At 37.5% G+C, this 15,013-nt stretch overlaps 1 protein-coding gene across 1 annotated transcript; it reads left to right on the top strand.

Annotated features, from left to right (window-relative positions):
- The first annotated feature begins 252 nt into the window (after positions 1–252).
- LOC149749096 (synaptopodin-2-like) lies at positions 253–10,525 on the top strand. Its single transcript, XM_089911241.1, has 3 exons — positions 253–270; positions 2,498–2,935; positions 6,572–10,525. Exons 1-3 carry the CDS (start codon positions 253–255, stop codon positions 7,112–7,114), a joined length of 999 nt encoding a protein of 332 aa, XP_089767367.1. The 3' UTR covers positions 7,115–10,525.
- The last annotated feature ends 4,488 nt before the right edge of the window (positions 10,526–15,013 follow it).

Here is a 15,013-nt window from a genome sequence, read left to right as displayed (position 1 = left end):
AGGGGTGAAACCAGCAGATTTTGTAGGGCCTTGTGGGTCAGTGAAAGAACTTTGTTTCCTGTTGTGAAATGAGAAGCGATGACAGAGTTTTAAACAGAGGACTAAGTGACATAATCTGACTTAGGTTTCAACAGGATTCTCAATATGGCTGCCGTATTGAGGCTAGACTAAAGGAGCAAGGGTGAACTGGGGAAAATAATTAGGAGACTATAGCAATAATCCAGGCAAAAGAGTATGGTGGGTTAGCCCAGGATGGTACCAATGGAGATGGTAAGAAATAGTCAGATGCTGGATGTATTTTAAAGCTGACAGTTCAAGTGTGGAGTGTAAGAGATGGGGAGGAGTCAACAATCACTCCAAATATTTTAACCTGAGCAAATGGAAAACTGGCAGATGCCTGGTGCTTTCTTCTATTCATGTGCCCTTTCATGGACCTCTGCTTTGTAGAAGTTCTAATCAGTGATTTATAAGTCAAAAGAAATGCCATTTATTCCTGTTGGCTTTTATTAGAATCTGCTTATGATAAAGTATATGTTTGTGATGAATATTTACTGATCATGTGTGTTTAGAGAGAAAGGAGTCGAAAGAGTTGAAATAACATTTGTCAGCTGGAGATTCTCTACTGTGTATGTGTAAGCAGGATTTCAGCCAAGAGAATTTTTTAGCTTATAAGGTTTATGGTATGAAACAGTTTGAACTTCAAAACGTATATCACATTAAACTTCTTTGGCTTCTAGGGCTATTTGCATTGCTTTAGAATTCACTTCTTTGTCCTAGGTAAACCTCAGATGACCTTTCCTTATTTTAAATGTCAAGTGTTTCCTGGCAGCTAAATTGGTTACTGGACAGTTTAACAAGGAAGCTCACTAAGCTGCTTCATTAACAAGCTATGTGGATAAGTCAACATCTAACTGACATAAAAGATAGTTCATGTCAAGCGGAGAAAGGCCCCCCGCTCCTCTGAGCTTTTCAGCTGACCTGAATGCAGGGTGCCCGGTGTCTCATCTTAAGAGAGAGGGAGTACATCTCATGTGATGTATTCCCTACTCACTGGTGCCTACTTGTGCTTGTGACAAATGGCAAGATGCCAGTATCAATTAATCCAAAATTAAGATTTCAATGACCCTTTCAAAAATTTCTAACATCTCATTCCATTTAGTTTGCTTGGATTCAAATCTTTTTTTGAAAAGATATTTTTTCAAAACAATTGCATTCCAAGTACAGTGTCATATGTATTTGATTAAGAACCCTGATATGAGACTGCCTGAGTTCAACTCCCCCCACTCTAGCACTTTTTAGCTTTCTACCCTTACGGAAGTTACTTACTCTCTTTAAGTGTCACTGTCCTCATCTGGAAAATAGGTATCTTAAAAGTGCCTACTTCATGGGGTTGTTATGAGGAATATATGAAATATTCCATGCAAAGCAATTTAGCACCCGCCACTGGGCACACAGTAAGTGATCTACTAGTGTTGGCTATTGCTGAAGGCAGAAGCAGGAAAATGCTTCCTTTGTGTTTATCCTTTTGATGGGAATACATAACACTAGGTGATTCGTGAGTTCAGTGTGAATATTTGCAGCCTTTACTGCATGCATTTTATTGGACGAGCTAAAGACTGACATGTACTCTCATGGATTCAACACTTAAATGGCACACTGGTCTAAATACACAGAGACTGTTGTTCTACGTGCAATATTAACTATGCCACCTGCCAGATGACATGGCCCCTCAGTCAGTTTGAATGATATCTTCATGGGTTTGCTTTTGGTGATTGTGTTTCTGGAAGTACATCTACTTAAGGAGATCAAGACATTATATCTGCATTAGTTTTATCTAACAAACTGGCAGAAAAAGGATGCAGAAAACCTGAGGGAGTGAACACCATAGATGTTATTTTCCCTTCGTTGGAAAAGTGAAGAAAAGCATGAGGAGGTGAAGGTGCTCCGAGAGAGTGGAAGCAGCCTGGAATATGTGAAGGAATGGCTGGAGAGGAGTATAAGTAGATGTTCTTTATGTTATCAGGATCAATGGGGTAAAGTTATGGGAGGTAAAGTTTGGTTCAATATATGGAAGATGTTCTCAACGATTAGAGCTTAAGCACTGCCTGAGATGCCCTGGAAATGAGTGAGGTACCTTCTCTAGGGCAAGGCCTGGGTGCGGTATAAGGTTTCAACTTTTAAGACTATTTGAAGTTATTAGATAAATTTCTTGAAATTAATTAGTAGAAAAAAACACATTTCATTCTATTTTTAACCTATATTTCATTTTAAAAAGAAAAATAAGAGAAAGAACTATATGTTCTACTGAAAATGATAATGTTATATAACAGAATATTAAAGTGGAAATTTCCCCCAAGGCCCTCAAATATAAGAGATGCTGCACACTGAAGTGAGATTCCAGATTAAAACATAGACTTTACAAAGAAAATAGCAGACATGAGTGCCCCGGTGTGTTCACGGAATAGCAAACCACTTCCACAATTCTTGAACTCCTTAGGTCCAGGTTATTAAAGGGGGTCAGAGTCTGGTAAGGAGAGAGGATTTTGTGAGGAGGAATTCTGGAATGCTGCAGATCAAGTGTGTGTTTGGAGTAGGTGGAGTTGGGGGGCCCTACCCTCTCACCTCCAGCCTTGTGAGAAAAGAGTTTCAAAGTGGCTTCTTAGGGAACTTGATCCGAGATGTCAGCATGCAGATGGATGGGAGGTCAGAGTGGGTGGGCTGCAGTCAGTCTGACTCCCTCCCAGGATATCTACAGGGTGAGAGATGGTGTGAAAAACTGTTTTGGCAAAGAACCAGGAAATCTGCTGCTGCACTCCCAAAGGCAAATGATGTGAGCATTCCCCATGGACCAGAGCAGTCCAGGAGTAAGGAAGAGATGGATGGGGTCGTCTTGGGGCCTCTCCAAGGGTGCAAACAGACCCTACTACCTACAACGGTAGGTAGACAGCTTTCTAGGGGGTGCATATTGAGTTACAAGTCAACCCCTAGAACTGAGATGAATTGGCATGAACCGAGGACTACAGATGAGCTATCTGATAGGAATAAGAATCTTCAAATATCCCTTGAAAGTTTTCTTCTCTGGGCCTCCCTGGCTCTGAGAGTGAAAAGCCAGAATATGATGTTACCAAATCAAGTAAAAATTTCTTTCTGCTCTTTTTTTCTCTATCCTGTCATTCTAACCCCAGGGGGCTGGAAGTCAGGGCTCGCAAGCTAGGAGAGGAAGAGGAAGAAAGCATGAAGAAGCCAACCACAGTGCCTTCCCTGAAGGAAGGTGATCCTCCTGAAATGGGCCGCAGTTGGGGAAGGAGAGGAGATTTAACTCTAAGAGGAGATCGGAGTTTGTTATTCCAGTGGCTGGAATATTCTATGTTGAAATCAAGTGGTTTGGGTAACTTAAGGTAATGATAGGACTAGTCCTAAAAGGAAGCAGAATGTCACAGGACCTGCTAAGTTTTCATCAAGCAGCAGTGAAAAAATTTCTTTCATTAAAAAAACTTGAATGGTAGTAGGAGACAAAAAGAAATAAGCATTTTGATGACACATCATACATAATAATACACAAAAAAATAACCAATTTAACATACTGGTTACAGTTAAGTGCTCTCATATCAAAACTAAATTCTTTTGATAATAATACAACCCAAGATAGAAACTCCAACACAGAATCTAACCCATGTGTGGCTAGGATTCTACCATCAGACATCTAAACTCCAAAACAGAAGAAACACTTCTGTTATTTTCAGGTCCCTTTGGTCATTTCTGGCTCAGGATAGATCACATGGCTTCATTTAGCCAGCCAAGCAGAGAACAGCATGAGCCTTGGGACAGAGATTGACAGAAGGAAATAGCACCAAAGAATAAGATGTGAAAATTGCTTTGGGGAAATACGTTAGAATTAGGGGTTTGGGTGCAGGCAGAGACTAGAGGCCTGAAATATTTTTGGCATGAACAGAAACAAAAATGTACCTAAAGAACTATTTATTTATACCACAGTTGCATCTCTAACCTAAGACAATTTGTAATTTTCTTCTATTGTTAGCATTTAAAGGAGCATGAAGTCACATTTGGCAGTCTGAGGAGTATATAGAAGAGCAATTGTCATTTTGTTCATTGAGGTCATTGCACTCTTCCTTTACGACCTGCACTGCTGCTATATTTGGCATATGTCTATTCTACATGAGACTTTTCTTAAAAGCTTCAATGCTATTTTAAATTTCTCTTCAGAAAACTATGACTTACTCTTTCAACATTATACTTCAAAGTTTTACTCTTTCTCCCCACATTCAACTGATTAATGTTTTTTGCCTTAGCTGAAAAACAATCCCTGATGTCTTTGTTTTTAGAGTATCATTCAACAGTGTTTTGAACTTTTACATTTCTGTTAAGATTCCATTCTTTTGAAGATTTCCCAACTAAGTGGGTAGAACAAAGACCAGAAAATAAAGTTCTCTCTTTCATCCAGTGTTTTTCATGCCCTATCACTGAGGTGTATGCCTTCACATTGTACTTAATACTTCCAAATATATTGATAATTATTTATTTTTCCAGTTATTAGCCAGTGATGTTAGTTACCTGTATGTATATTCAGGAGCCTCTCCTATATTTCTGTGGAGACCTGAGTCTTTTTGTTGCCATCCTTTACGTCTCTATTGTTTTAAAGACCAGACTAAAGCAGGTGCTGTATCTGATGGAAAACAGATATCATTGGAATGTGAAAAGTGTCCCAGGGACTCTATAGACCAATGTTGTTCTCTTTCTTCCAGAGATAAGGAAAAAAGGGAGACAGACACATACTGTGGGAGAGAAGAGCTAATTCCTCTTTATCATGCTGAATGTTAATACTTCTCACAGTGTACAAAACTGGCTATTGGTCCTGTCAAGATAGGTAAAGAGTCTCTTCTCTAAATTGACCTCTGATTGACTAACTCACAATTGCAGAGCTAAAAACTGTACTGGATTGTATGCTTCCTGAGGAGAGGGACTTTATCTGAAGCATCTTTGTATCTTTAGCTCATGGGAAAGTGCCTAGAAACATTAGGTATTCAATAAAATTTTTGTTAAATGAATAAATGAATGAAAACAATGCACTAACAATGTGGAATAGAAACCAAGTCCTTAAATAGTGACTTACTGGATTTAGATTAAGAGAAGGAGATTAATGAAAACAAGTTTTTGCTAAAAGTCAACCATTATTACTAAAGTTTTTTTTTTTCTTTTGGCTGCGTCCCTTGAGGGATCTTGGTTCCCCCACCAGGGATCGAACCCGGGCCCCATGCAGTGAAAGTGCTGAGTCCTAACCAATGGACTGCCAGGAAATTTCCCCATTATTACTAAAGTTTTAATGACTGAAAAGAGAGAATCAAGATTCATTATATTGACTCCCTTACTCTTTATATGCAAACCAAGATTGAACCACCCACCTTCTTTGTGTGCCTAATGGAATAACAACAACAGAAATACCTAAACATTTTAATCTGAGACATTTTGTCCAAATCCAGGTGTTGCTATTCATTTTAAATTTAAGAACTTGATTAAGAAAGAAAAGCTGCTGAAACCATTTATAGTATCTGAACACATTTTTAAGCATGGCAATGCTTTTTGTTCAAGAAACACAATGTTATGATACTTCCAAGTTGACTCATTTCTCTTAAGTGCGCCTTTGATACTTTTTGCCAAGAGTTTGTCTAAGGGTCTCATGCAAATGGGAATATGTGAGAATATAATGTATATAACCAGACTTCAAGGTCCCTGGAAATACAGAATGGGTAAAAAGAGAGAATAAAAGAGCTTTCAGTAATTTATATTTCTGCATATTAGACAAACTGAACATTTAGCATATACAAGGGAATATTTCAAGGACACACACTCTCAAGGAAATAAGGAATGTAATACACATAAAAGGAACCAAAGCACAAATGACACAGTGGCTGAAATGTTTCCTTCAAGACATGGGCAATACACCACACTCAGGAAATAAAGATTGATGTGATTTTCACGAATGTATAAAAAGAATTTGGCTGGAGAAAGGCAATCTACTCCATCAGACCAGTAACACTGAATACCTCTAAGTAGTTTTTCTTTGTTTTTGCTGTAATCAGTTGATCAATATAACATATTAAAAGTCACTTGGGGAAAGTACAAAGCCCAGTAGCTCATGGTCTGTTTCCAGAGTTATCAGTATGTTAAGTTTATTTGGTATCAGGAAGACAGGATTAGAATGAGGGTGGGCTGTGGATATAGATATGAATATGAAGAGTGCAGACAGAAGTAAGGGTGGCTCCCAGTGATGACAGGGCACCTGCCATGGTGGTTATGACTAAGAAAGATGGTAGCAATTGGAGCTATGGGTTCAGAAAAGGAGAGCAAGGAGGAGGTTCTAAATGAGGGCCAAGTCCCAGACCAGCACTAATAATACACCGGGTAGAGGCAGCCTATCTTGGCTTTAGGACTAAGCATTGTGGTGATTTGATTTTTACAGTGCTTAGTAATGGTGTGGAGAATACACTGGAATAACAGTCAATCAGCATAAACCAACATGAATGAGATATATTAACATTTTCATTATTTCTAGCAGAGTGGACGCTCTCTTTCTCTTCCTGGAAGACCAGTCCCACCCACCATCTCTACAACATCTCCTTGGGTATACCAGCCTGCTTATAACTACTCTAGCAAACCAACTGATGGGCTAGAGGAAGCAAACAAGAGACTAACTCCTGGGGAAGCAGCAGCCAAGTCTTCTTTTGGTTTACTGGATGATGCCTTCAGACCCAGAAACATTCAGGAATCCATTATGGCAAATGTGGTCTCAGCAGCTCGGAGGAAGGTGCTTCCGGGGCCGTCTGAGGATTGGAATGAAAGACCGTCCTATGTCCCTCAAACCCAGAAGGCCAATATGGGCTCATTTGGAAGGCAAGAGTATAATGTTGCATTCCTACCCAATAATAGTATGCCCACCAACTCCCAACATGATTCACAGGTACCATATGCATATTATAGGCAGCCTTCCAGAAATGATTCTGAAATAATGTCCATGGAGACCAGGTCTGATTATTGTGTTTCAGTAACCAATTGCAACTATAACCCACACCCTAGGGGATGGAGACGCCAAACATGAAAATTAGAAGAACTGATCGTGTGCCACTTATAATTTTTTTTAATGTTTCTTTGCAGTGGTTTTGACTTTTCCAACAGATTTAGATTCTCTTTTGATCTTGGCTTTTTCTCATAGGTCATTTATCTGAGTTTGTGTGTGTGTGTGTGTGTGTGTGTGTGTGTATATGCACATGTGAGTGTGAATCACTTCCTTCTCTGCAGATGCATAGAGAATTTCTTTGAAGAAGAATTCATTTTCTGTGCTGATGGCACTTATATGTAATTCATAATCTTAATTCCATTTTTTTCATTAATATGGAGTAGTCTAGGCAACTAAACTCTCTCAATTAAAATGAAATTTAAGTATTTTCTTGTATGTGCCTTAGTCTAGGATGGAATTAATGAAATATGGTATGCTAATTGTCATTAGCAGTAACAGCAAGAATATAACATTGGAGAATTTTTCAATGGGGCTATGACAATGAGTAATAATTACATAAAAAGGATTTCCTTGGTGGTATTTTAAGCATTTCTCTGAAATATATTTTAAAATCTAATAAAATTTGGTTTTTGGAATTGAAATATAGATGTTCTCAGAAAGAAATAAATATTTGAGAGTAAGACAATTATACATTTCAGACAGATTTTTGAGATAAATGGCGTAATATGTGGGGAATAGAAAGATTTAGGTACAGGATTTAGTTTTTTTTTTTTTTTTTTTTGCGGTACGCAGGCCTCTCACTGTTGTGGCCTCTCCCATTGTGGAGCATGGGCTCTGGACGCCCAGGCTCAGCGGCCATGGCTCACGGGCCCAGCCGCTCCGCGGCATGTGGGATCCTCCCGGACCGGGGCACGAACCCGCGTCCCCCGCATCGGCAGGTGGACTCCCAACCACCGCGCCACCAGGGAAGCCCTACAGGATTTATTTTTAATCTACTTAAAGCCAGTAGCCTGAGACAGGAATAGATTCTGGGTTCAGGCGTTCTCATTTGTCAAATGAGAATATCAGATTATTTAAACTCTTATATCCTTAACAGCTCTGATATTCTGAGTTTCTCTCATTTGTAGAATGACCCTTGATGCATTATTCATTTTTATTGCTCATCATACAAATATCAGATTAAGTTTAGGAGTGGTTGAGGTCCCTGGTGTCACTACATGTATCATTAAAGGTCCAAGAGGAATTGTTGGGCAGCAGGTTTTGTGCTATGTGTTATGTGGAGTGAGGGTTGATGTGAAGAAAAAAAGCTATTAGTGGATTTAAGGAAGTGGTAGAGGATGTGTCTGTTATTATGCAAACGTAGGTCATGACCATTTATTTAGTTATGGAAAGCATGCCACAGAAGCCTATGCAACAAGTGGTGCTTCTTTAGAAAGACATCATTAGGATGTTCGAAGGAAGTTAAACAGTTGCTTGGACAATTCCATGACCCATGCCTTTTTAGCATGACCATGAGACAATCAGTCAAACACCTGCTCCTCACTGCCATACCCACAAAGTATTAAATACAAGGAAATTCAAAGTATTTTACATCATAAACAAGCATTGAGAACATTTTAAAATGAAAACATCTTGAGTGTTCAAAACTTTCTTAGGTTTCTAAATATGATTATTTTGTTTTGTTTTACTTTTTTTGACTCTTGAATTTATCACTATGATGGTCTCTTTCACAGGATAAAATTTTTTAAAATTGCCAGGATACAAGTAATCCCTTATGTTGGAAACAAAGAAATAAAAAGTTGAAGAAATCACAGTAAATTCTATTGGTAATGGAGTCACCCAGATACTAATTTGTTCAGTTATTAAGAAGAGTACTTTCTAAATTTACATTGTTAAATTATCTTAAATTGATACAGCATTAATTCTCTCAAATTATAAGATATAATTATTGATTCCTAAAGAATTCCTATGGAATCTTAAAAAAATAATGTCTGGTATATTTATTAATCTGTCAGGAATTCTCAGGAATCCCCACATAAAAATTCTTATAGTGATCCAGTTATTCTACATGTCAATGTTTTAAGATATGCAGAATTTAGCAGAAAAGATTTTGTGTGACAGGATCATATCCTATTTTGTTGCTTTCTTTTATAATGCTAGAAGTTATTTCCTTTACTCCTTAGATATTAGATACTTCAATTCCAGAAGTTGATATACATTATATTATTCACTAAAACTTTCACTAGACTCAAAATAGAGAGAAGCAGACATTTTAAACTTAAACATTATTGTAAAACAGCCATCTCCCTCTTTGCATGCACTAGATCAAAATAATCATGGTATTAAGCTATTTGAATTTATTCTAGACATCATGAAAATGACAGTACATGGCAGGAAAGTTATGCATTTTTCATTCACAAGGAAATGACTGTCTCATATTTTTATTAGAAGTCAATGTTTCAAGAAGTCATACTTTGCAGACATAATTCTGAAAAGCAGAAGTGCCATTGTCAAATCATCACAAAATGTATGGGTATTTATCTCCAGTTTACTCAAAAAGGAGTAAAGTTAGATTGCTTACACTCAAGCTAGTGTTTGAGCTAAGGTTGCCATGCTGATATCTGATTCCTTTTGAGAATACCTAGATAACTACTGTTCTCACAAAAATAAAATCAGTTTGTCTTATATTCCAAATAATAGTCTTTTTAGAGAAGAGCTGTTGCTTTGTAAATATATACCACATGTGTTGTAAGACATTTTTCTACTAGTAGCAGTCACATAGGTACAAAGAGCTCTGTTCTACCATGGATTAAAAAGCATTCTCTAAAAGTACACTAATTTGGCACCTCCTTTCCATCTTGAGTTTAAATATATCATTGCATGTGTGTGAAGTGTCTGTTATTAAGATGACTTAAATACTGTGCTGTATTTTAAGTTTTATAACTGCACAATTCTAGTCCATTTATCTCTGAATATGTCTCATGTTTTGGCCCCATCACCCACACTGGAAAGGGCTACACAGTTAGGGCTCAAGCATATACATATATATATTAATCAATTGAAACTTTGGATAAAAAATATATCAAATAGGCTCAGTTATTATAATTAGATAGGAACTGTAGAAATGTTTGTTTTTAAGAGAAAGTAGATTTTCACATTTGATTTCTTTTTAAAGTAGAAGTATCTACACTGTCCACACCTTTTCTACTAAAATAGACTATGTTCTCCTGCTTATTAGCTTAACATTTCCACCTTTGTTAATCCCAATAGACTGTATTTGAAAGATGCATACTGAAAATCAAAATTGTATTAGTAATAAAAATAACTTGAAAATCAACTTAAACAGCCTTTTCATTTTTCCTTATAAAAAATTGTTTTGAAATAGTCTTCACTCCAAAGATTTAACCTTATCTACTACATATTTTTAAATTTTAGTTTCTACTGTATCAGCTTCCAGACACATCAAAAGAATTTCATGCTGGTTGGTAACATTTTAACTATAACATTTAAAAACTTAAAAAAAAAATTTACCTCAAAATATGATCAATTTCACATGCAAGTTAAGAGGTTTTGGATCCATATTTTAATATTAGAATATTATTCTTTATTAATTTAATATTATTCTCTATTAATTCTTTCTTTCATAGTATTGAAAATCAGTCCTAAGCACAAGCATGGCCAGTGGTAATATGACTTGATAATGTGTTGATTGGATTTCTAAAACCACCCTGGACTCAGAGAATCTACCATGTTTGTCATTCCAGGGCTTCTGATCCCTCACCTCGATTAAACTGAAGCATTCATTATAATAAAGCATATTTAAGTAAAGCTTTTAAAAAATGACTTTGGATTTTCCTACATACTATTAAAACCATCAGCTGGAATGTGAGCTCCCTGGTCAGTGATATTACGCAGCACAGCTTTTTGATACTTCTTTTTTTAAAAAATTATGAATAAAATGGCTGTTTTTGGCATTCTGATAAAACATGTTTTTTAAAGGGCCAGCACTTGAAACATTCTTTAAAAATGAGGACCATTTTAAAGATTTAAATAACTTAAGAGATAGTAGCACTATACTGTCTGTCAACTTAAAGAAAAGCACACAACATAGAGTTGTGAGTTTAAGTTTTATTCAGGGTCTTACTGAGGACTACAGCCAGGAAGACAGTCTCTCAGTAGCTCTGAGAAACTGCTCTGAAGAGGCAGGGTAGGAGCCAGTATACCTATGAATTTTTTTGCTAGGAAATACTGGTAGTCAAGCAAACATCTTAGTAAAAGATTATTGCTAATCACATAGAACAGATATCTCAAATTAATGATTTTTGTGCTTTACTGCAAGAAACTGGGCTCACTGAAATTCTTCCTGAGATGTGCTTCCTAACTACCCAGGGGCCTGTTTATCCAAAGCACAGAATGCCTCATACTGTTTTTTCCATGCTGTATTTCCCTCAGGGTGCACTGTTCTGTTGGTGGGCCAACTGCAGTAGATTCCGACTTAACCCTTTGTATAACTAGATGATGAGTGACACTCTCTTCTTTTTTTGTTCACATGACTGAAGATGCTAATGCCATAGAAAAAGCCCCTTTTCTCTTAGGAATTCCTAGCACTCAGTAAACTATAAATCTCAAGACATGCCAAAAGATAAGTTATGTTATCTCCACGTGGAGCCAGCGGGCAGCCTGAGGCAAGGAGAGTCCAATTCCCTGGCTAGTCACCAGGAAGACAGCAACAGAGATGCTTCAAGACTAGCCAGTGTTTCCCTAGTCCACATGATACCAGAATTATTTAGTGCAAAGTACATTTCCTCAGTGGTTTTGGAAAATAACAGGATCTGTGACTTTTCAAATTTAATGGGGCAGTATTTTTCACAAAGGGACATTTCATTATTCACAACATTATAAAATGTGACAGTTTATATTTCTAGAAAGAGTCTGGCAATCCCCCCTATAAAAATCAAGTAATTTTATGAAAACCACTTAAAGAGGAAATGCCACCAGTGTATCTTGCTCTGATATTTTTTTCCTCTCTAAAGTTGTAGTGAAGAGTTGCTACATTGTACCTTCTTTGTCCTTGACTTTTCTGTCACTCTTCGTTTTTTTTTTTTTTTAATGTATTTATTTATATTTATTTTTGGCTGCGTTGGGTCTTCATTGCTGCGTGCAGGCTTTCTCTAGTTGTGGCGAGCAGGGGCCACTCTTCACTGTGGTGTGTGGGCCTCTCACTGCAGTGGCTTCTCTTGTTCTGGAGCACAGGCTCTAGGCACGTAGTCTCAGTAGTTGTGGCACACGGTTAGTTGCCCCGCGGCATGTGGGGTCTTCCCAGGCCAGGGATCGAACCCGTGTCCCCTGCATTGGCAGGCGGACTCCCAACCACTGTGCCACCAGGGAAGTCCCTCTGTCACTCTTCTTAATAAACTGTCCTCCATTCCCACCTCCAGCCAAGAGGAAAAAGCTTCGCCAGCTCTTCAGGATTTTGAGATTTATGCTTATTACTTGAGGGTCTGAAAAGGCTTTGTAGAGCAGGACTGCCTCACCATGATGATTTGAATAAATGTGAGGTTTGCCCTAAATTACCAAATAAATTATAACGGGGTATATGTAGGCAAAGGCACAATTTTATGTAAGCCCAAACTGACCTTGAAGAACCCTGTCTACATTACTACGAACATTCAGAGGATCCTGCTTAGCCTTTCGTCAGCATCACCTCTTCTAGAAAAAATTATCCATTTAGACAACTGAGCTATAGGTGTATTCTGCAGATATAGTGCATACGCTGGAAAGTAAAGTGCCATCCTTAAACTAGGGAAGATACACTGTTTGTACTGCCCCTACTCCCACTTGGATGGTGCAACCATTTTTTAAGCAGCATAGAAATCTATGACAGGAGTCCACAGCAGCTTTTCAGGACCCGGGGCCAATCCCTGACCCAGTCAGGACTAGCCTCATTTCAAGAAGTTGGTAGTTTTTCCTGTTATTCTACATGTCATTCATACCATAGCCTTCTGCCAGACCAGTAAGTAAATAGGACAGAGAAGAATAATATTTTTAAAATAAATAAATAAATGGGGAGGGGTTTTACCTATTTTTTCATAACTTGGTTTTATTTGGAACTTTATGCCAGTTAAATTTTGTCCTTAAATTCGAATGATATCTTCTCTGGTTTCTATCTACAGTAACTACAGCTCTGATTATCAGCAATACAAAATGCCTTTAATTTATTGAAGCTGATACTTACTAGGGGGCTAAGAAGAGGAATAAGAACCCTGATTTTGTGATAAAACAGCCAAAGTTCAATGCTCAGCTAAGCCAAGCCCTAGGTCCAGCATGAATCTGATAAAGAAAATAACCAAAAAGAGGGCAGAGGTTTCATGTCCTGCAGTGTTCTGCAGTAGTGGTGTTTGAAAATCTTATAGTGTTTCCAAGAGAGATTCAACTTCCACAAGATGTTTTAATAAGCAAAGTATCTGGATTTCTCATTTTGCATAAAAAGGAAGACACTGAGAAAGAAATAAGAATTAACTGTTCAAGGACTAAAGTGCTATCAGGTAGAAAAAAATCAGAGGTATGAACAAATTCTATAGATATTTTACTTGAGGAAGTTGCAAAATGATTTGTAACACGTTTTTATTTCACCATTACCCTGCTATAAAATTAACAAAGCACATTAAAAGAGGGCCATTCTGAGATGAATAAAAAAGAAAGGGGGGTGAATTTTAGCCATAAGTATAAAACAAATGATTTTACTACCATGAAGTCACTGATATTTATGGCACAAATATTTCCATAAAACATGCATTGCATTCACTTTAAGAGATCTCCCTTCAGGAATTAAATTACCCAACTTTGAATTTTTCCCAAGTTATTATTATTTGAAGTTACCAATAGTAAGACTTGATTTTAATCTAAGAAAATTGTGACTTTGGTGAATACAGCAGAATTATAAGGTCAGCAAGTAATGCTCACCCTGATTTTTAATTTCTGTGACAAAAGGAAACATTAAATTTTATCAGCCTGAGCAGGTTTAAAAACACTGAATGATATTTCTGTTCTGCCCTAGACTTTTTTTCTTGGTACAGTGAATGTACCCAGAATTGGGTTTAAAGGAAGAGCAAATTCAAATCCTTTCCCTAAGTGGAAAGCTAATATAAATGGGCTCACCATAGTCTATGGCTATAGACTCTGCAGATTTTAAGAAGAGAACCTGAGGAAGGAGAATGGAATGTCACAATTGGTGGACATTTAGTAATTCCGCTAGAATGTATCACTTTTAACCAGGGCACGTAAAGCCCTTTTGTTGGCAGCTCCAGGAGCTACTGTCATGGGGAGATGGATGCATTCACTTATCAGTCAGCAACCCTTTATCATTTACCTACTCAGGGCTAAATATAATGCTTCATGCCAGGGATGTATTAGTGAATAAAATGTGGCCTCTGTCCCCAGGGAGCTGATAGTACTAATAGAAGGTACAATGTAAGGAGACAAGAATACTGATAGGATTGTACACAGAGATTAAGAGAAGAGCAAAAAGCAAAACAAAAAAAATCCAGCCTTAAGGGTGGGAGGATTGCTGTATGCGGGGTGAAAAGGTCCTCAGAGAAGCCTTTTAGAAGAATTCATGGCAGAGTTGAGTCTTAAAGATTGAGTGACTGTACTCACCTCTATTGGTAGAGGTGAGTACAGCAAAGAAAGAGCCCATTCCAGACAGAGGGCACAGCTAATAAACTCCAGGCAGTTCTGTGTTATTGCTGGATAATAAAGGGAGAGTCAGAAAGCAGTGGATTTTATCCCACAGGGAAGGATAAACTTTTTCTTTTTGTAAAAGGCCAGATACTAAGTACTTTAGGCTAAGAGAAGCATATGGCTTTGACTCAACTCTACAAAAGTGGCTACAGCTAATATGAAAATGAATGAGCCTGGCGTAATAAAATATTATTTATGGAGACTCTAATTGGAATTTCACATAATTTTCGCAAGTCATCA

This window comes from Delphinapterus leucas, chromosome 5 (assembly GCF_059928025.1).
Source record: "Delphinapterus leucas isolate spDelLeu-1000000601 "Yukka" chromosome 5, BTC_Dleu_Yukka2, whole genome shotgun sequence".
Classification (NCBI taxonomy): domain Eukaryota; kingdom Metazoa; phylum Chordata; class Mammalia; order Artiodactyla; family Monodontidae; genus Delphinapterus; species Delphinapterus leucas.
The sequence above is the reverse complement of the archived record's forward strand: the minus strand, read 5'-3'. Positions and strand labels throughout refer to the sequence as shown.

What these genes read in the sequence shown, in the direction of transcription:
- LOC149749096 (XM_089911241.1), top strand. An exon ending in AGACCCTACTACCTACAACG is followed by an intron (nt 2,936 to 6,571) that starts GTAGGTAGACAG and finishes CATTATTTCTAG; the next exon opens with CAGAGTGGACGCTCTCTTTC.